Source organism: Temnothorax americanus, unplaced genomic scaffold (genome assembly GCF_048541705.1).
Source record: "Temnothorax americanus isolate GAGA-0224 unplaced genomic scaffold, ASM4854170v1 Scaffold23, whole genome shotgun sequence".
Lineage (NCBI taxonomy): Eukaryota > Metazoa > Arthropoda > Insecta > Hymenoptera > Formicidae > Temnothorax > Temnothorax americanus.
Window position 1 is genome coordinate 1,583,217 of NW_027509371.1, and position 21,300 is coordinate 1,604,516.

The 21,300-nt window shown below is 35.6% G+C and overlaps 1 protein-coding gene across 1 annotated transcript; it reads left to right on the forward strand.

Annotated features, from left to right (window-relative positions):
- Positions 1 to 228: 228 nt before the first annotated feature.
- Positions 229 to 19,784, forward strand: LOC143898406 (sodium- and chloride-dependent glycine transporter 2). The gene is made up of 10 exons (XM_077407858.1): positions 229 to 442; positions 1,322 to 1,490; positions 4,224 to 4,502; positions 5,335 to 5,548; positions 5,693 to 5,886; positions 7,606 to 7,786; positions 8,764 to 9,001; positions 11,201 to 11,539; positions 15,575 to 15,730; positions 19,206 to 19,784. Exons 1-10 carry the CDS (start codon positions 416 to 418, stop codon positions 19,329 to 19,331), a joined length of 1,923 nt encoding a protein of 640 aa, XP_077263984.1. The 5' UTR covers positions 229 to 415; the 3' UTR covers positions 19,332 to 19,784.
- Positions 19,785 to 21,300: the final 1,516 nt, after the last annotated feature.

Below are 21,300 nucleotides of genomic sequence, written 5' to 3' on the forward strand. Positions count from 1 at the left end.
TATTAAAGGAATGTCGTACACACTCGATCTTTCAGTTCAGCGAAGGTGTCTGATTGTGAGATGAATTCGCATTCTCAGAAATGCACTTCGTTATCTGTAAATCTGGCGATATTATTGTCTTATCAGATTTTTCGCGACAAGTGCGATATTTCATAGTACGGATTTTAACGAAAAAAAAAACATTGAACGTTGCGCGGACCAATCGAAAAGATCGAACTTATTTGTTCAGCGTGAGGGCCGATTGAGTGGATCCGGAAATTATCTTTCGATATAATCACTTCGATAATTCGGATTATCTTGTCGCCGTTATATATTACTATAGCCGTCTGATCGCGTCGACGCCTATAGATCAGACGTCAGACGTCAACGCGGTCTTGAGGAGGAATCAAGGATCGGTCGAATCGGATACTACATTATGGCAGAATCCAGGAAAACGCCCCAGGTTAGTCACTTTCCTATACAAACACGTCTTGATCAGCGATATGCTGTGATTAATTATTGCAGCGATTTCGTAATACAGAAGAGAGAAACAGGTCAGTACTTGGCCTCGCTTCTTATCACCTGGAAAGCTATAAGTACTTCCCAAGACGCATATGCGAGTTGTCTATAAATATGTTTCTATATTCGTCGAAATTACCGCAATTACCATGTTGTAAATAATTTGGAAGCGTATCTAAATTTGATCCTTTAAAATATCCATATCCAAACCAAATTTAGATATGAAAGTATAGTGTATATTTCCATTTCTATTTGTACTTTTCGTAAAATTATTCTTAAGAGTTTCGCATATTCATCGAAAAATTAAAATAAACATTTATAGAAATTTCTTTATAGACAAAGAAATGCTTATCTTTCTCACTAGTATACACAAGGTGCGGAAGCTTGACAGTGAAGATAGGAACATACGATCTTAATCTTATCACAAATCTTTTCATCTTAATCTAAAACGATACTTTATTGTACTTTCTATAAACAAATTAATAAAATTAGAATTAATTTTTAAGAAATTAATAAACCTCTTCGCTATTTATCTTACCTTATTTTTAATCCTCCGTAGTTAGATTAAATATTTTTGCTGTTAAACTCGAGAGATGCATTTGAGCCGATTCGAGTGCATCGAGTCTCTTTGCGCAAATATGTTAAAGGCCAAATTGATGTTGAAAGCTGAATCAATGTTGCGGTTGAGGTCCGCTTTTCTTTTCCGCTATTCTTTTCGGCCGCTCGCGTGTCCGCCGTGTCCGCGTGTCAGATCTTTCCATCGTCGACTTGGCGATAATTTATATGATGCAAATATAATGTGCTCCCCATGTGTTATTGGCAGGTGAAGAGGGTTTCTCTGGGAGTTGGCGGCGTTTTGGTGGAGTGCCCGGACGAGCCGAAGCGAGGCGCCTGGGCCAACCAGATCGAATTTGTTCTATCCTGCATTGGGTATGCCGTTGGCATCGGCAATGTTTGGCGTTTCCCTCTCTTAATATATCGCAATGGCGGTGGTACGTATCGCGCGTATAACCGTGGTCCACGTGTGTATCTGTCCCATGGTATACATGGGAAATACATACGTGCTTCTCAGATGTGACCGTCGAATTGTACAGAGTGTCCCAGGTCACGACGAAATTGCGCGCGAGCACGTTAAAATGAGTAAAGGTAAAGGTAGAAGAAAATGTTACTATAAATAAAGACTCATAAGCAGAAATCGGATCGCGGTGCCGTGTTTTCTCCACTCCAAGCGACCCAGCGCCATGAGCAAAGAGGGCACCGTCGCATAGAGTACACAAATATTTATATTTATATACGCGACGGTACCCCTTTTGCTACGTTACTTCGTTAGACCGGCGCGGCGTGGAGAGTACGGCTCCTCACGGCGCTAGCACACGCTTGGAGTGAAGAAAACGGTACCACGATCCGGTCTCTACTCATGAGTGCTTCATTCAGAATTTATAATTGAGATTCAGAATAGAATAGGTCGACAATATTTCAATCTCTCTAATCCGTTTATGTTTGAGCTATGTTGAATAAGGTTTCCGAAGATTTATATTTATCTGAATCGTTTTCTTGCCTTTGCTTGTAAAATACGCTGGTACAGTTTAGTTACAGTTTGTTAAAACTTGGAACGCTCTGTATATTATACTGCGACGTGCACGGTGCACGGTATCTTCGTTCCTATACGGGGCGTCGAAAAATTATGGATACAAACTTTGAGAAACTAATACGTGAAGTTTAAGATTGCGCGCTGGGGATTTAAAAAAAAATGGTCACAATAAATAAGGATGTGAGAAGAGATTTTTTGGAGCTACAAAAGTGATTCAGAATGAGTACTTTTTAATTAATAAATTAGATTTTAGTTATCAAACTCTTTAAACTAGTGATGTAGTAGGTATCACTTTGATACTCAATCCTCGCAAGAAAGAAATTTTCAAGTAGTTGATTGTAGAAGAAATAATATGAAGGATTCGTTAAAATATAGATAAGTTCGAAACGTAATAATATTAAGAAGAGATAGAAGGTTTAGTGAAGATCAAATTGAAGCTAAAATTTACGAATTTATTTCAGGAAAAGGAGTAAATGGACACAGTGTATGTTCTCTGTGTTGTTTACTACTATATTTAAAATGTAGAAAATTAATTTGTAATACAAAACTTATTAAAAGGGATAGGAATTTTTTGTCATTAAAAATAAGCCTGAAAATTTCGAACGCTTTGCGTTTTGCCAGCATTAATTTCTAAGGAAGCAATCTGCTATTTTCTGGTCCAGTTTTCCTCAGGATACTTTGCTCTATTAGATTTAACAATCTAAAATAGATTATTAGAGAAATATTATGACAAAATAGTAACAACATATAAGCGTAGAACTCTAATTTTCGCGTAAAAATTGACGTTATTTATAACAACGGAAAATAATTTCTATAAACTTCATTGTATAGATTCAGTCAGTAAAGATAACTCTTGTAAAGCTCAAATCAATATCTATCTTGGTTTTCGAGTAAGCAGGGCAACTTTTGAAAAATGCTGCTTTCAAGAAAATGCGTTTAAAGTTTTGAACAATATGTTTTTACGCAATAGCGTAAGACTGCATTTTTTAAATGTAACAGTATACAATCAGATTTGAAGACTTTTGAAATATCCTATTGTAACCTATCTAGGATGACATTTCTAAAGAAAGATCCCTTACTATAACAATAGCCATCCGCAGGTACCGTTTGTTTGGCGCGCCGTTATACCTGCGAAGAAATCGATTTCTTGCGCCGTTTCGTATTTTCAGATCTAATTTCGTCAATTTTGTGATTTTAATAAATCAACGGCATTCTGTTCTTAAACAGTTATACTACAATAATCTGCAAAACTTAACAAAACGATTATTTCTTATAAACCTCCTATATCATCCTTTAAACCACAAAAAATCTTTATATAATAATAACAACGATAAAATGAAAGTAATAGAATTATACTTTTAGTAGAGAAATTATACTTTCTTTATTTAGTAGAGACAGGATATTAATTATTATAATCGTAATAAGTATTGTAATTTGAGTAAGGATGGGATCAAGTTCGATATGTATATACTTGAAAATCTGCATCAAATCTAATAATCAAGTTTCATTTCTTATAATTCAAATAATATTCATAAGAAATAATATTTCATACAACGTATTTACGAAGCAATTGATCCTTATATAGTTAGTTTCGACTTTTAGAATATCTGACTTTAGAGTATCTGTAGGATTTGCGAAATGTGTACTTTCTAGTAGTTTTTAGATCGTACAGAATCGAATCTTTTACAAGTGGTACTCGAACTCTAAGAACATAAGTTGTTAATTTAAAGAATGTATAAACGTGTAAGAATTTTAAATAACTTTTACTCTATATTTCTTTTATTCTATATTCTATTTTTAATTATACTTTTATTATAATTAATATCAACAATTGGTAATCTAATAAGTATTTGTAATTATATTAAAGAATAATATATTAAAATAATTGTTGCTTTATAAAATCGTTTTAATTCATAAGAACGTAAAATTTCTAGTAAAGAGAGTAAAAGATTCATAAAAGATTCTAATTTACTTGTAAGACATATTTAATCCCGCTAATTTTGGCCAATTTTTAGCATATTTTATGTTAAATTTGATGCACATTAATGATAAAAGTGTAAAAGTATATATGTTTTAAATAGAAAATTATATCCAAATTATTATAAGAAACTGTGACTATAATTAATTGTTACAGGTGCTTTTTTAATACCCTTCATTATTATACTGTTCGCAATGGGTCTGCCTATATTCTTCCTGGAGCTTTGTATGGGGCAGTATACTGGATTGGGGCCAGTAAAAGCTTTCAGCCGCATGGCGCCAGCTTTTCATGGCCTAGGTTATTGCACATTGGTCGTCATCTTCTTGGTGATGACATATTATATGGTAATAGTCGCGTGGACTTTATTCTACACTTTCGCTTCTTGCATGTCAAAACTCGCCTGGGCGTACTGCGACAATGATTTCAACACGAATGGTAAGTAAAAATAGACTAGCGCGTTAACAAACATTTAACTTATCGTCGTCGTGCTTAAACAAGCAAAAGATTTAACGAAACTTTAACTTTAGGAAGTAGTTAACTGTTACCGTGAATAAACGTCTACTAGCGTGAGACATAAGTTCTTGGGCACTGCTATTACCTTTCATTGTTATTTACATTATTTAGGATTGCACAAAGAACGATTTACACAAAATAATCTAGTCGAAAAGTGCTTTGGTTTATCAAGGGACTTAATTGTTTTATCATACGAAGCACTAGCGGATCTTGACGTCGATAATGGGAGAGATTTTGGCAAAATTATTTGGTTTGATATTTCTCTTAGTATCGCGCTTAGTTTTTACTCCAGGATCGACGATGAGAACGCGGTGAAACTTCTGGTCCTGCTTTAACGTTTAATGCATTTTTTCCCTAGATTTTTTTAATAGATCCAGCAAAACTTGATTTCTTTTATTTGGAAGGAGGAGGGAGATTGGGATTGAAACTCTCTCTTCCAAATAAATGGATCCGCCAGCGATACGAAGTAATATAAATTGGCGTCACCTACTACATACTACATAACTTGGATTCTATGCTGCGTTCAAAAATTTTACTCGGAAGTACAGCGTGTCGTTTTATCTTTGTTACTTACTAAAAATTGAACAAGGACAGAACACGCGATGCTGGGGTGCGCCCAAGTGAAGTTTTCGAACACGTAGCCTAATCGAATAATTATATTTTTATAAAAAAATGTTATTGACGGAGCAAGAAATTACTTATCCTATCACGATCGTGTTCGTTTTTGAACTGTGTTTAATGCTGATGTCGACAGATTGTTACAGCAATCTTCAGGATATGAAATGTCAACAGGACAGTAATAAAACCCAGATATTTTACAATAAGACCTGCATGGCCATCCACAGGGTCTGTTCCAGCTTTAGCTACAACGATGGTAATACTACTCACTGTTGGGGTGGCCCGAATGGCGAGACCAAATCATTAGGCGAACTCTACGACCGAGTACTGTCGTCCGAGGAGTACTTCAGGTACGGTGTACATTGCCATCAGCGCTGCATCGTGTCGGGAGGATCGGTAACGAGCCTTACGCCGCTGTTCAGCGTTGAGGAGCAAGCACAAAAATTGTTGTGAGGATCGCGCCTGCAAAGCGTGTAATTGTCGATTGCGTCCAGTGACTACGTTCTCGGTCTGCGCGGAGCTACATGGGAAAACTTCGGCGGCATACGGTGGGAACTGTTCGGGTGCCTCACGCTAGCCTGGATAGTGTGCTTTTTATGCCTGGTACGCGGTATCCAGACCATCGGGAAAGTCGTCTACTTCACCGCGCTCTTCCCTTACGTCATTCTTACAATTCTGCTAGTACGCGGTAAGAAACAGAAATAAAGCGGGCTCTCCTATATAACTGTAATGTTAAGGCGTTCTTAAATGTAGATATATATTTTGTGTTTTGGGTTTAATCCATTAGATACACGCACACACCCACACGGCCAATGTCTTACAATTAGTTTGTATACAACGTGTATTATAAACGTGGGCCGCTACTTTAAGGGTGTATTCTACTCGTCAAAATAAGCAAAAAAAGTTTATATAAACGTATGTCTAAAAATGCATCGTTACAGCATTTTCACGTTACAGTCATATTTGAGTTAAAACTTAAGACAATACAAAGCGTATTAATTTATTTTTAACAATACAAAATAGCAGATAATAAAAGTAAAATAAAACAAATCTTAAAGCAAATGCTTATTAAAGTAACCGCCCTCAACCAAAATACACTGCTCCGCCCGTCTTCTTAGCGACCATTTCACGAACATATGGCGTGTTGCGTAATTCATTGAACCCGTTTTTAATGCACTGACGAAGATTATTAATATTTTCAACAGGCCGGGAGTAGACAATTTGTTTCAGATGTCCTTAAAAACATGAGGACACCAAGGAACCACTGGTGGTATCCTTCGTGTCCCTTTAAACATGACTGTAACGTGAAAACGATACATTTTTGGACATACATTTATATGAATTTATTTTGACGAGTATTCTGACGAGTAAAATATACACCTCTAAAATAGCAGCCTACATTTATGTTACACCTTGTGTGTGTGTGTGTGTGTGTGTGTGAGTGTGTGTATGTGTGATTATAAATAGTATATTGTGCACGAAGGGGAGAAAGTAGCGTTTTTCGACGAGTGCAGACAAGTGTGTAGTTTACCGCCCGAGCCTTCGGCTCGGACGGCAAATCACACGAGTCTGAAGAAGCTTTCGACCCGAGGTGTACATACACGATATTTTTCACAACACTTTTACAGAAAATTCGACTTCCATGCCTAGAGAGGGGTGGCAATTTCACACGCCAGGGATTACTTTCCTCCCTAGGAAAGAAAATTGATACTTTCCGCCCGCTATGCCGAGTGGCAAGTATCAATTTTCTTCCCTAGGGAGGAAAGTGGTTACTTTCCGCCCGATATGCCGCCCTGGCGTGAAATTGGCCCCTCTCTGCACAGGGATGGAAAGTCGAACTTTCCGTGGAGGTGTATGTGAAAATAATTTTAATAACAACCTTTTCTCTCTCTCTATGAGTACTCTAAAGTGCAATTTTTTTGATAAATTCAATACATTTTTTTAAATTTTATCAAACTTCTTTTATGAATCAATGACTCGAGTACGATAAAGATTCTTGATAATTTGTTTCGATAATTACAAATATATTTAGGGTATTCATATTTATAACATTGATAATTCTATTATATAACATTAATCACGTGAAATATCTGCGTTGCTTTTAAAAGTAGAATAAAATATAATCAAAATTAGAGTGTGGTCAAAATTTTTACTCCAAGCAAATGTATGCAATTTACGAAGTAATAAAAGTGTCTAATTAATTACAATTGTATCACGTATCCGATATATTTAAATTGTATCGCCCCTTTTTTGACAACAGAGATTTGTAAAGATAAATCATTCTCATTATAGTAGGGTATTCATATTTATAACATTGATAATTCTATTAGTATGCGCGATAATACGTGTAGTAGTAGTTACGAGGACAGGTAACTCATGCCAAGATCTAAGGGAGATAATTTCGTAGGTGTTACGTTGGAAGGCGCTGATTCTGGCATGCTGTGGTACATATATCCCGATTTTTCGAAGCTGCAAGACGCAAATGTGTGGGCAGACGCAGCTTCTCAAGTCTTCTATTCGCTCGGCATCGCCTGCGGATCCCTGGTGACTCTTGCGAGTTACAGCAACTTTAGCAACAATTGCCACAGGTGCGATTATACTAAAACGGAACGTGTGCATTTCGGACGAAAGGAAAAAAAAGAACTATATAGGTCGTTTGCGCCGAATACCTTAAGGGATACCTTAAGAGCAAAACGGGAAGAAAAAAGCAGTCCTTAAAAAGCAGAATGTTTGATTTTATACGCGTCCACCCCATATAGGATGGATGTACAAATTCGTCGCGCGTTTAATCGCGCGAATAATTTATCGCAAGACCTGTATTTAATTAACTACACTGACTAAGCACTTCAAGTGCTTATTAATCTTCTGGTTCATCGTTCGGCGACGTTTCAGTCTCTTTACGACACAGCAATCGTTGCATATTTTATTTTAACTCGGGACTCGACGACGTCGTTTCGGTGACGGGCGGTGGCCGGGTGTGCCGTTGCGACAGCTGGAGCAATTCCGAGACCATAGCTCGAGTATAACGTATAATAATAATAATAATAATAATAATAATAACGATTTTGCTAAAGATAACCATTCTAAATAATTAAGTACGCATGATAATCCGACTAATATAAAATAACTTACAAATATAATATCGTAATCGTAACAGTTTTTTACTTGCCTATCTTTTGGACAATATCTCGTATAATATTCTCAAATAGCACATGTTCTGTGCCTAGCATATGTTCTATATCTATAAAGATACCTATAAACAGAAAGAGAGAAACCCTTTAGAGAGTATGTCTTCTGCAGGTATAAGAAAAAATGAAAAATATATTTTGGGATTTCCTTGAAGATTAGGAAAACGGGAAAGGATTTGATATAGTCATGGATTACGAGAGCCTTTCGCTTTTATATGTTAGAAAGAATAGAAATAAAAGCATTTTTCTCAAATATACAAATCTTCTATGTAAAAAGAAATTTCATCTCTGAAATTTATTCCAGTAATGGCAGTAATACGATATGCGTACTCGTCCAAGCATGTGGTGATATTTGAATTTTATCCTTTTATTCTCAGAGACGCTATCATCGTCACATTCACCAACCTATTCACATCTGTTTTCGCTGGTTTGGTGGTATTTTCGGTAGTTGGATTTCTGGCCAAGCAGATGAAAGTGCCGATCGGCAGTGTGATCCAGAGCGCGGAGGGACTGGCTTTTGTCGCTTACCCAGAGGCGGTGGTACAAATGCCGTGGTCGAATCTCTGGGCCATCCTGTTCTTCTTCATGCTCTTCATACTCGGCCTCGGTAGTCAGGTAAGGCACACGCAAGCGAAACATACATATTATCGCACGAACATTTAAGGAGACTATAAAAAGATTTTATCTCTCCACTTTCATGCAAGCGCAAAAACCGCTTCCGCTCTTCGTCACTTACAGTGATGAAAAAAAAATACTTATTAATGCGATGAGGGACCTGCTGAGATAAGGGAAGCAGGGCGAAGAAGGAGAAGGAAGAGAGCGAGAGATGTGAATTTCAATTTTCCTTCGCATAACGAGAAACATCGCCGCGCTAACTGCATTTGTCCTAACGAGTTGTATATTTGCAAGCTGGTCGGACTTTCGCCACCTTGCACTTCGCGCGACTCTCTGGTTATATTTAGAATGGTAAAGACAAAAGCAGTGGAACAAAATAATGCGTGCGACATGTACACAATGATCACGCGGGTCAAATTTCTCGCGATATGATTCGGAATTTTCATTTCAATTAATTAATTAATACATAAAAGTTTACAAACAAATATATCGAGAAGAAAATAAAATACAATTTTATGTTAGAGCGTTGGTTTTGAGAATTTTGAGATGAAAAGCGTATCTATAAATAGCTATTTCATTCCATCGCTCTAACAAGGAGGATAGACACTGGTGTTTTGAGACGCCGAGAAAAAGGCTTTCATCTTTTCGCTCTAAAAAATTATAAAATCGCATTATCTGTATCTTAAAGGTAAAAAAATCTTATCTCCAGTTTGTGTCAAAATTTACTTTTCCCAATATATTCCAAGAGTTCAAGTTGTATAATGGTAAAGGGTCTTATGTCCATTATTAGGGGAGAGTGGGGTACCTAATTGCGTACACGGGGTAACGCGAACAATTACTATCGTAGTATATTATAGAGCAGTAGTGATATTCTCCCACTTCTCTCTCAGTACTCGTACCACTGAGCGTATATCGAACTAGCGCTGGGTTCGAGAAGTGAGAGAATATCACTACTCTAATATACCTTATACTAATACAATAGTAATTGTTCGCGTTCACCCCGTTTTCGCAGTTTGCCCACACTCTCATCTATTAGTTCCTAAGATACAATGTTTAGAAAATGTTTATTATGGTTGGAAAATATGGATTGTTTATTAAAAATAATTTAACACGAACATCTCTTGTTACAGCTCTAATGCTCTATTCTTCGTATTAGGATTTTAATCATAAGAGCCTTTTAAGATTATTTAGAAAATGTGTTGAGAAAAGTTTCATAGAAATAACAAACTTTAAATCCAGTTTTCTCTAAATTTCTATATAATGATACGATTCTTTGTCTCTATAAGGTAGGTACAGATAATTTCCATGCTCTTAAGCGCGACGTTATAAATGTTATAACCCTAACTTTCGCAATCAATCGCCAGCTAGTCGAATGTCGGCCATTTCGACCTATAATATATCATAAAGTGCTTTAGACACGCGATAAACCGGTTTCTCAGCGCATGCAATTGCACGGATAGGATAGATTTTCGTAGTTATAACGCCTTCGTTAAAAAAATTGATTCGCGGGAGATATACGGTCATGGTGTACCAGCGTTCGACATCGCTCATCGACATGGTTATTTCACGAAGATTTCACATCCGTTTCGGCTAAGAAAACGCCATTCAGAACGGTGCCTGAAAAACGGCCGGCGTATTTGTCAAAAGATGCCGCGGGCGTGAGAGAGGGATGCGCCTCATCCCGGCGGAGTAGCCGAACGGCGATCGTGTTGCGTTGCTTTTGCATCGCGAGACTCCCATCTTTTCACCTCGAAGCTCGTATATCACGGAAGGAATTATGGTCTCGCCGTCTCAGAGTGAAATCTACACTTTCTTCGCCTCCTCGTGGCGCGGCGTCAGCCCCTGTTCTCTTCTCCCGCCGTTTTCCAGCGCGTTTTCGCCGATGATAACCGAAACGCGGCCACGAACGAGCGAGAAACCGTGTAAAAAAATGCCACCGTGAATATTGCCAGATGCGAATACAATCGAGCGTGTACATTCATTATGATGCAAATGATGATCGAGAGCGGGCTCGCGGTTTTCGTTTCTTCCACGTCTTCGCGTCCTAAATTTAGACGTTCTTCGGATTTAGAACTGGGTACTTATCGCTACGAGAAACAAGAGTAAATGAAAATGAGAGAGAAGATGTAGAAACAAAATGTAAAGGAAAGGAAGAAAGGGGAAAATGCGCGGCCGCGGTCGTTACTTTTTACGATATAGTTCGCAGGCGTGCAAGCGATAAACACCGCCATACTGGACAGGCGTCCGGATTTGCGAAAATACGAGAGTTTCGTGGTGCTGGCTATATGCGCTACCTGCTGGCTCCTGGCGATTCCAATGGTATTCGACGGCGGTATCTACCTATTCAAGCTGATGGACTGGCATACCGCCTCCTGGGCTATCCTATTGATCGGCTTCGCCGAACTCATTGTGCCCTCCTGGCTGTACGGATGTAACAGATTTCTGGGTAATATCGCCGAGATGAAAATTAAATTCGGCCGTTTTCTTCGCGGATATTGGTGGCTCTGCTGGGTCGTCCTCGCCCCCGTCACTTGTCTAGTAAGTATATTTTATCTTCTACAGTGTGTCTCTGTCAAAGGCTTAACCCTTTTCGCTTGGGATACCTGCCAGAGCAGATGTTTCAGGTTTCAGGTAGAAAGGGTCAGGTACAAAGGATCCCGACACCAGCGGATCTTATTATTGAGGATCTTGTGATTTCAATGGCAGGTTTAAATTTAAACTTGCACCATCCTGATGTATTTAATTATGGAAATTTGCTAAATTCGGAAAAAGCCTTTAATATGTTGATACTTTTATAAAATTCAAAAAAATAATTAAATGATTTTAGCTGAATGTATTTAGAAGAATAAATAGTCGAGTCTTTCGTGGTCATCGGCATGTAGATAATTGTGTACCTGTACACATGAAAGTGTTTTATTTTAAATAACAAATTTAATTCAGATAATGTTCAAACATTTGATCTATTACATAATCAATATACTTACCGATGAAATATAATTGATATACATTTTTTATATCTGTAACAAAATTATTCAAAGTATTGAAAATTTACATATTGAAAATCTATGGTTGAACCCTTTCGTTTAGCGTGCAAGACAATGAAACGGTCTTTCGGGTATATAATCCGTGATTTTGCGTCACCTTGATTCCTTATTGTAATTGAAATAAGTTATTATAATCCTTATCTCTACACGATCGCGAATAAACAACAATTAAAACTTGAACGACTCCAATATATATTATCGCTATGATATATAATCGGAGGTAGTAAGCGAAAGGAAGACGATGGTTAATCCCGTCGAGGTAAGGAGCCTACGTTTATTGACTGTAAACTTTGCGTAAAGTTTAGCGACACAGTGAGAGAGAATAAACCGTAAATTAGTCCCGACCCATCGCGTGGAGACGATTAATCGAATTTATATGGAAAGTAATGAAACTAAAGCTTTAGGTTATCGATCGTCAAGAAGCTTGTTAAAGTGGAGTAACGTGTAAGGTTCAGAAATATTCCGATAATTTTCCAACTTAAGAGTTTTATAATAAATATTTAATAATTTGTCAGAAAAACTATTCTGTTTGGAAATGTCATGATTGTAAGTAATAGGAGAGACCGAGGCTAGTTGGTACGTTTCTTTTTAATAATTTTTTTACATAACACAATGTAAGCCACAAAAAGATGGAATACAAGCCACAAAAGAATTTTTCAATAGCCCCGCATGCTTATACAAGAACAATTTTTAAAATTAAATAGTATAATTAATTTTGTTGCACCAATAAAAATTATAAAGCGACTACTTTTGTAACAATTAGTCGAATATGGAGGTACGATAATTTACTCGAGTGAATTATCGTAAGTTACTATACAAAAGTAACGCTTGCGTAAACGTAGTAATTGACATAACTAGAAGTTATCACGTTTAAAGTAAAGATTTTAAAGAAACACTTATTATGACATATAATGATTAGTAGATTCATAAATATAACATTTAATATATTACTGATTTATTTTACTTTTGGTTGTACAAAAATAAAATACAAAAAAAAACTAAAAATATTTTCTGTTTGTGAAAATACGCTACTTAGCTTGAAATAACTAACTGAAATATTATCGCAATGTTTTTGCGGAAATACTTTGCAAATATGTAATTTGCAACACGCATCTGCATACTTTTTCTTAAAAACAACTGTCTTTTTTTCATACCAATTGATTCGTCTCATTATTCTGTGCATAAAAGTATTAAGGTAACATTACCGAAAACTTAATGTTTTACAAGATTATTTTATGTCAAAATATTAGAAATTTCAAGCTTTATAATTCCAAAAGTTCTTAACGAAAAATTACTTTATTATAGTGTTTTGAAAAGCTCTCGAGATTAGCTACAAGAATACACATTGAAAAATAGGGGTTTCCATTTAAAAAATTAAAGGTGTCATTCACGTGAGCTTTAAACGATCATCCATGGTCAAACCAATGACACCATCTTATGTCCCCCTTCGAACCAAACAACTTTTGTCTGAAACATTTTTCTCTCCCGGGCTTGGTTTTCGAAATATTCGACTAGATGGATTAAAATGGTCCACCCTGTATATATATATATTTGGTACATTATATATATATATAGCCCCGGTTTCCCCCAGTTACAAAATCCTAGTACAAAAAATTAAAGTATATATTTTTAGTAATATAATAATAATAATAAATACGATCAATCTCAAATTGTTGAAAACTTATTCGGAAACATACTTTTCTATGTAACTAAAGAATTGACAATTTCATATTTAAATATCCATTGGGCAAAAATATTTTTATACATTCGGATAAATTATTATTATGTAATACGAGTAAAATATCATATGTTTATATACAATTTAAAACTTAAATTAAAGATCTAAATCATTATTGATGAATAATTTGTATGTTTATTAAGTATAGAAATAAAATAAAAACAGATGAAGAATTCATAAAAACAGATTTAAAAACTTGATATTTTTATTATTATTATTATTAATTAGTATATTACACTACAAGGGCCGAAAGTTGAATTATCGGCCCTGCACGTCATGATGCCCCGAGGCGAAGCCGAGCAGGACCGAGATTTCAACTTTTGGCCCGCGTAGTGTATACGATTTTTCTTCATAGCCGGTCAAAAGTACGTTATTAATTTTACTTTTTTTAACTTTAAATGTTAATAAGCATGTTTTTGATGCCTGCCCCCGACATTTGCGGCACGAGCGAAGCGAGTGCTACTGGTATACGATTTTTCTTCATAGCCGGTCGAAAGTATACGTTATTAATTTTACTTTTTTTAACTTTAAATGTTAATAAGCATGTTTTTGATGCCTGCCCCCGACATTTGCGGCACGAGGCACGAGCGAAGCGAGTGCTGCTAGTATACGATTTTTCTTCATAGCCGGTCGAAAGTATACGTTATTAATTTTACTTTTTTTAACTTTAAATGTTAATAAGCATGTTTTTGATGCCTGCCCCCGACATTTGCGGCACGAGCGAAGCGAGTGCTGCTGGTCGTGGGGGCAGGCATCAAATACATTCGTAGAGTCATGCAAGTCTTGTCATATTTTGTAAAAATAAATTAATTCCATTCTATCAAAAATGTATTTATTTTCATTAGTTTAACACAAATTATATTAATTATAATAAAATTTATAAAAAAAACATTATAAGCTAAAAACTCTTATTGCTTTTTTTATCGTTTTTATTTTTACTTGAATGATCACAACTATTAAGAAAACTTCGTATAACTTCTTCCTCGTCTACGGATTCATCAGATGACATATTGTTCATTTTTGCTAGATTATTGAATTGACTTTAATAATATTTTAATATTAAATTAACTGACGACAGAACAATATTGATGACTATTTTTAAGGTTAAAGGGCGTTAAGGTTTAAGGTTATAGAGGGCGCGCGTGTACTTCTCACAGGGAGTAAATGTTAAACTTTCGTCCCTGCTGTTAGGGACGAAAGTACGTACTTTCGACCGAGGTATGAAGAAATAGTATATTACACTACAAGGGCCGAAAATTCAACTTTCGGCCCTTTATTATTATTGTATTTTGAATTTTTATGAATAAAAAAATGTAAGATCAAATAATTAAATATTTTTATTTTTAACTTTTATGAATTAGTAAATATAATGCATTCTATCGATTTTTTTATTTCTATCGGACTTTTTAGGCAAGATTACCAACTAAGTTAGGTTTGCAAAACTCAACAGCTCTGTTGGTTTGCGTCCCTTGGAGACAAAGCGTCGTATTCCCCACGACCAAACTGCTTAATTAATCTGGCTGCCTGTCGAGGCGTGCCGAGCAAATTTTTATTTATTACGGCTGAAATTTTTTGTCCGCACCGTCACGGGGATCGAAATATTTCCCTCGACGCGACGGCCGCCGAACGGTACGCCCTGCAAAAGTTAGTTTTGATTAAAAATTCGAAATCTCCCTTAATTGCTTAATTGTGCTACGCTCTCGCGCATGTATATCATCCACCGCAGCATAGTTCCAGCTGCTATATGAGGAACTAAGCAATTAACCAATTGCGCTTCCTTTATATCTGCAGGGAATCTTTGGATATCAAATGGCTCAAACTGAGTTTCGGGGAAAGTACGGCTCGTACGAATTTCCCGCCTGGACAGAAGCAATCGGGATCGGGATCGGACTGGCTACCTTGGTGCCAATGCCGGTCTTTTTTATCCTACGAACCTGGAAATCCGAGGTGAGTCAATTATTCCCAAACTTCTATACAATAATACAAATCAGTTCAGTAAATAGCTCACTCAAAGAATATTTTAAGGTGGAGGGAAAAAAAGAAGTCTTATTAAGATAAGCTTTGAAAAAATCTTTCACAAACAGACTTGACTTTTATAAAAGAAATTTTTGTTGGTCTGCTAATAACTGTCTTCGGGCTCAGGTAGAAATTCATGCGAGTTAGATGTACATGAAAGTCAAGTCATGGTTGCGAAAGATTTTTTCAAAGCTTATCTTACGGCTTTTTTTCTTCCCTCTATCTTGAAAATTCCTTTGAGTGAGCTGTTTATTGACGCAGAATAACTGCTTAACGGTTTGTTCGCTTTCTCTTTTTCCCTCGGGCAGATAAGCACAAAGATGTAGTATAATATTTGTTACGCCTATTTACAATACGAAAATTTCTTACTTGAAATATTATTCATTCTTTTTACATCATTACTGTTTAACCATTACCTTACAGACATATGCCTCACCAATAAAATGTAGTTAAATAATAATACTATTTTTGCTTTTCCTTTTGTTTAAACATCAGACAGTACTCTCTTAAATTATTTTATGTCTATTGCTTTATTCTAATAACCGCTTTTAATAGCTAATCTCTGTCCGTAATTATTTCTGTCTGCAATAAATTATCACACTCATCTAGATATACATAATATATACACAACCGCAAAGTGAAATAAATTTATTTATTTGTCTTTGTTTAATTAACTCATTTACTTAACTCAGAATTTACTTAAAAGCATTTATTTTTTTAGTTATTTCACTGTTCAGTCATTTCATGTTAAGAAAAAAATTCGTGGAAAATTTTTTAATATTATTAAGATATCAGAAAAGTTATTAGATGTAGTATATATATATTAGATATTTCTCAAAATAAGAATAATAATTGATTTTAACCAATGATTCAGATATGAATATGTATTTAAAGTTAAAGCTTAAAAATAATTTATTTTCTGCAAAGACACATTTATCAAACATCAGGCATGAAAGACGTCGACCTTTCAGAGAAAAGTTCGAATTGAGATTTCTTAATAATCAGTATTCTTCTTTGTTGCTTAATGACTTACCGGTTGGCCGTCTTCAAGAAAGGGAGATTGTTTTATTAGAAGATCGGGGTCATTAATTTTCGCTAATGAGAAAGTAGAAGCGGCTGCGGAATCATTGGATCTCCCAACAATTTTGACCAACTTGTCTCATTTCCTATGTACGATCGATTAATCAAACGCGAGTAAAAACTTTCGCCATTACGCATCCGGTATAAAGAATGTTATAAATTATTCTTTTTTAGGATTATTATAGGGACGGACAAAATTCTTTTTAATCAATTAGGGAAAACGCATTTACGGTCTGGATATTGGTAGCCTAATAATATTATTCATGTGAATTTTATTATTATTTTATTAATCTTATTATTAAGGCAAAGAAATGTACATAAAATTCACCCGAATAATATTATTAAGCTAATTGTAAGATCCAGTCCTAACCGTTTTTCTCTAATTAATTATATATTATATCGGCCGTGCCTCATTTATTTAAAATTTTTTTAAATATTTTACTGAAACTTTTTACTTAATTCATCATAGGATGTAACCACATACTTATATAATAGACTAAACATTCTTATATTGGACAGATATAGATTTAAAGATCTAAGGGCCGGTTGTTCCATCCTATTGGCAAACTAATTAATAGTTAAATTATACGTCTATCCTTCTTTAAATTGAAAAAAAAAAAACAAAGATACATATATGATTTAACTATTAGTTAGTTTACCAACAGGTTGGAATAACCGGCCCTAAAGGACAGATATATGCTTATTGAGATGTTCCTATCTTGTCTAATTGTGCAGCCCCCCTCCCCAACCTCCCAGTTGGTGACTACTTTTATGCTTACTGAGATGTTTTCTTTGTGTATCTTTTCTCTCACCACCTTTTCTTCTCCCCACCAGTTGGTGACTACATTTATGCTTATTAGGATGTTTTCTTTTTGTACCTTTCCTCTCACTTATACCTTTTCTTTTCCCCACCAGTTGGTGACTACACTTATGCTTACTAGGATGCTTTCCTTGTGCACCTCTCTTTCTCCCCACCAGTTGGTGACTATACAATTAAACAAGAAAAGCATCCCAATAAGCATATCTCTGTCCTTCAGATTTTTAGATCTACAGCTCTTCAATGGGAAGGATCAATTTATTATATAATATAAGTCTTTGGATATAACGCATTAAAAAATGGTTTCTATCAAAAATGAAAATTGCGATGTCAATGTCGTTGCCTGCATTATTCCATCACCCTATTCTGGATATCTCGATTAGAGCAAGAATCTCCTGAAAGCTACGTGCCGCTGTCGGCACGGTAGCGGTTACGGGCCGATTTAGAAGTTGCGGTCCGCGTCGTAAAATCTCGGAGAACTCGGGGAACGTCTTAATACAAGTTTTTCCACAGCACGTCGGTAATAGTACTTTGAAACGAAAAGTTTTCTTCATGGTGAGGAAGGGAGCCTGCCACTCTCCATCGCTTCAGATATACAGGGCCGCCAAAAGCCCTGCTGCAGAGTGCAAATCGCGGTGCATCGCACAAAGGGCGCAACCGTACAAAGCGCCGAGAGTCGCCAATTGCGAGCTTTAACGAAATTGAAAATACACAAATTGACATATGTTTAAAAGAACATTTTACAGGATTAAATTTTTTGATTAAACTGACGATCCACTATACGCGTTCGGATTTTTCCCAACAACTGGAGGGTATCGCGTTGTATAAATTGTTTTGCAAATAAATGCGTGAATATTTCGAATCTTTATATTGATTTTTTCGCATTTTTAAATTGCAAAATGTCACTTTTGTATCCTGTAAAAATCCTGTTTTTTTTTTATATGCAAGGAGAGGTGCTAAATAAAATTTTGCATGAACACTTTGCGCAAAGCACTGTATTAAAAATATTATAAGCTATTTTCTCTGGAATTATTATAGTTCAATATGATAGATGATATATTTCTTAATATTTTAGAATTCACTAAAGTTTTTTTTTTAATTCGTAAAATGTTATGACATCATATCTGATAAACCGCTCAGGCAAGAAAAACTCAATAATTTCCAAGAAAACAATTCGTAATATTTTTAATTTTACTTACTCTATGTCAACAGAGAGAGGGGCCCTGTACGAACTGCATCTATTTTTATCCAAGAGAAGGAAAGAGAGAGGGGGGAAAAACTGCCCTCTTTCTTGACCGCTTCCGCTTTCTGTTAGCCGATAAATTTAACATTACTCTTATCTCCCTCTCCCGTTGTTTTCGGGCGTTCCGCGCACACTTTCGAAAGTACTTGTGCGGTTTCGCGCAAGGAGATATGACCTCGCGAGAACGTGAACGGCGCCGTCGGCACGTATCTCGCCCATTATCGGATCCGCAACAATTTAATTTGTGCCCTTTTAATTATTCGCAGAGCTTCCTGAGTTTATTCCGGCCCACGAAGTTATGGAGGGCGGCTGAGCAGCAGGATACGCTGGATAACGGTAGCATCACCACTGCGATGGTCAATCCGGCATACGTTTCTTTGGATAAATTTTAAATCTAATTACTTGATATACGCAATAAATAACTTGAAGAAATGCCGAAATATAAGATGTTCTGAGAACATCGTTTTCCAATATGCAAGCAATCTTTGAGAAGATAACTCATTCCGTTTTAGGAATAAGTTACTTTTACCTGAGAATAGAATGTGAATTAATAAATTAATATAATGCAGAAAATAAATATAATGAATAGGTTTTCACATTGCATAATGATATTTTTTAATCGAAACTTTGGCTTTAGCTTAATTTTAATTCTCAGAATTATTTGAGTATATGACAGCTACAAAAAATATTTGCATTTTTGATCATTTTTGATAATAGTTAGCGAGAAATTTTCCAATACATATTAAATATGATTTGTTACTGTTATTTATGTAAAACTAATGTATATTTTCAGATATAAAAATATATAGGCAATGATATTTTATTTTATAATACTAAATATAATTATGACTATTATAATGAGAACGAAAAAGTTAACATTCCCGATATATACCAATTTATCGTTCCTGTATGACATTAAATATTATAAAATAATATTCGCATTTTATGCAAAACTTTTAATTTAATATACCTATGTTAAAACACATGCAGCACGTTTGTTTATTTCTTTAGGAAATTTATGCTTCTAGATTTAATTGGTTCTTGCCTTTTGCTTCCTCATAGAGAAAGCTTTGTTTGCGTTAAAAAAAAAATTTTGTTTGTTTTTCTGATTGTGTCAGAATGTTCTAAAATGTCAAAAAATTGCAATTTAAAAAAATGTCTGTATGTATGTATGTGTGTGTGTGTGTGTGTGTGTGTGTGTGTGTATGTGCCAAATTTACCGAAATTTCTATAACTCCAGAACTAATCAACCAAATCTTAACGAATTATATATGAAATAGGGGTAGAAAAAACTGAAGAATATAATAGAATTAATAAAAATTGCTATTAATCAAGGAGTTCTTTTTTTAATAAAATTTTGAATTTGCAGAAATGTTTGTTTATGCTTTAATTTCCGCAAATTTGGAGATATCGATCTATTTCTAATTTTATTATATTTTTCAGTCTTTTTTCTACCTCTATATTTCATATATAATTCGTTAAGACTTGGTTGATTAGTTCTGGAGTTATAGAAATTTCGGTAAATTTGCTCTAACTTCCGCAAATATTGAGATATCGGGCTTCTTTATAGTTTTTAAGTGTGCAAGTAGAACCCTTTGCTCACAAAGTTTCCTCTATTTGTTTTGGCTTCCTCATAGAGGAAGCTTTGTGAGCAAAGGTTTCTACTTGCAAAAAACCCCTTTACCGATCATCGCCAAATTCAATAGACAGTATAACGTTTTTATTAGTATAATTCATTTGCCTTAAACATAGTAAATAGTACTCGATAAATTAAGTTTCCCTTAGCTGCGGCGTATATACTGGAGTTACTCTAGTACTAAAAATGTAATTATAAAAAATAATTTGCGTAAAGAAAGATACGGTAGCAGAGTCAACAAAGCAACGTTAAAAAGCGAGGAATATTTCGGTCTAATTAATATCAGCGAACATGGCTACTACTCCGGATTCCGTGTCTCTGCACATTGTAATATCAGACGAGATGGCCGCTTATAAGCTGCCTTATGGGTCCGCGAGCGGGGACGCGACAAATACGGGCGGTTGGAATCGCGCTGCGCCGTATGCGCCGTGTATAATACATGCCGATCGATGTGAGGGATTTGATACCGTGAGACGCGATGTTGCAACAGCGTGGAAAATGCCAAAAGAGGCTCTCATATAATTTAGACAACGGAATAACGATATATCCAACGGTAGCAACAATGCCTATTGTCAAAGACTCGAAAAGACAGAATCTCTGAATGCGCTAATAAATAATCGGACAATACGCCAGAGAGCGTATGGACAAATATAGCGCAGAGATATTTAAGGATGAGATTCAAGATAGCCTCCCGTTCGTCTAACTTCGAGAATGCGCCTCTCAGA

Excerpts from the sequence above, each read along its gene's own strand:
- LOC143898406 (XM_077407858.1), top strand. The coding sequence starts at position 416 with ATGGCAGAATCCAGGAAAACGCCCCAG. Across the intron at positions 5,887-7,605 it reads TACAATTCTGCTAGTACGCG|GTGTTACGTTGGAAGGCGCT; the intron begins GTAAGAAACAGA and ends ATAATTTCGTAG. Across the intron at positions 15,731-19,205 it reads TACGAACCTGGAAATCCGAG|AGCTTCCTGAGTTTATTCCG; the intron begins GTGAGTCAATTA and ends AATTATTCGCAG.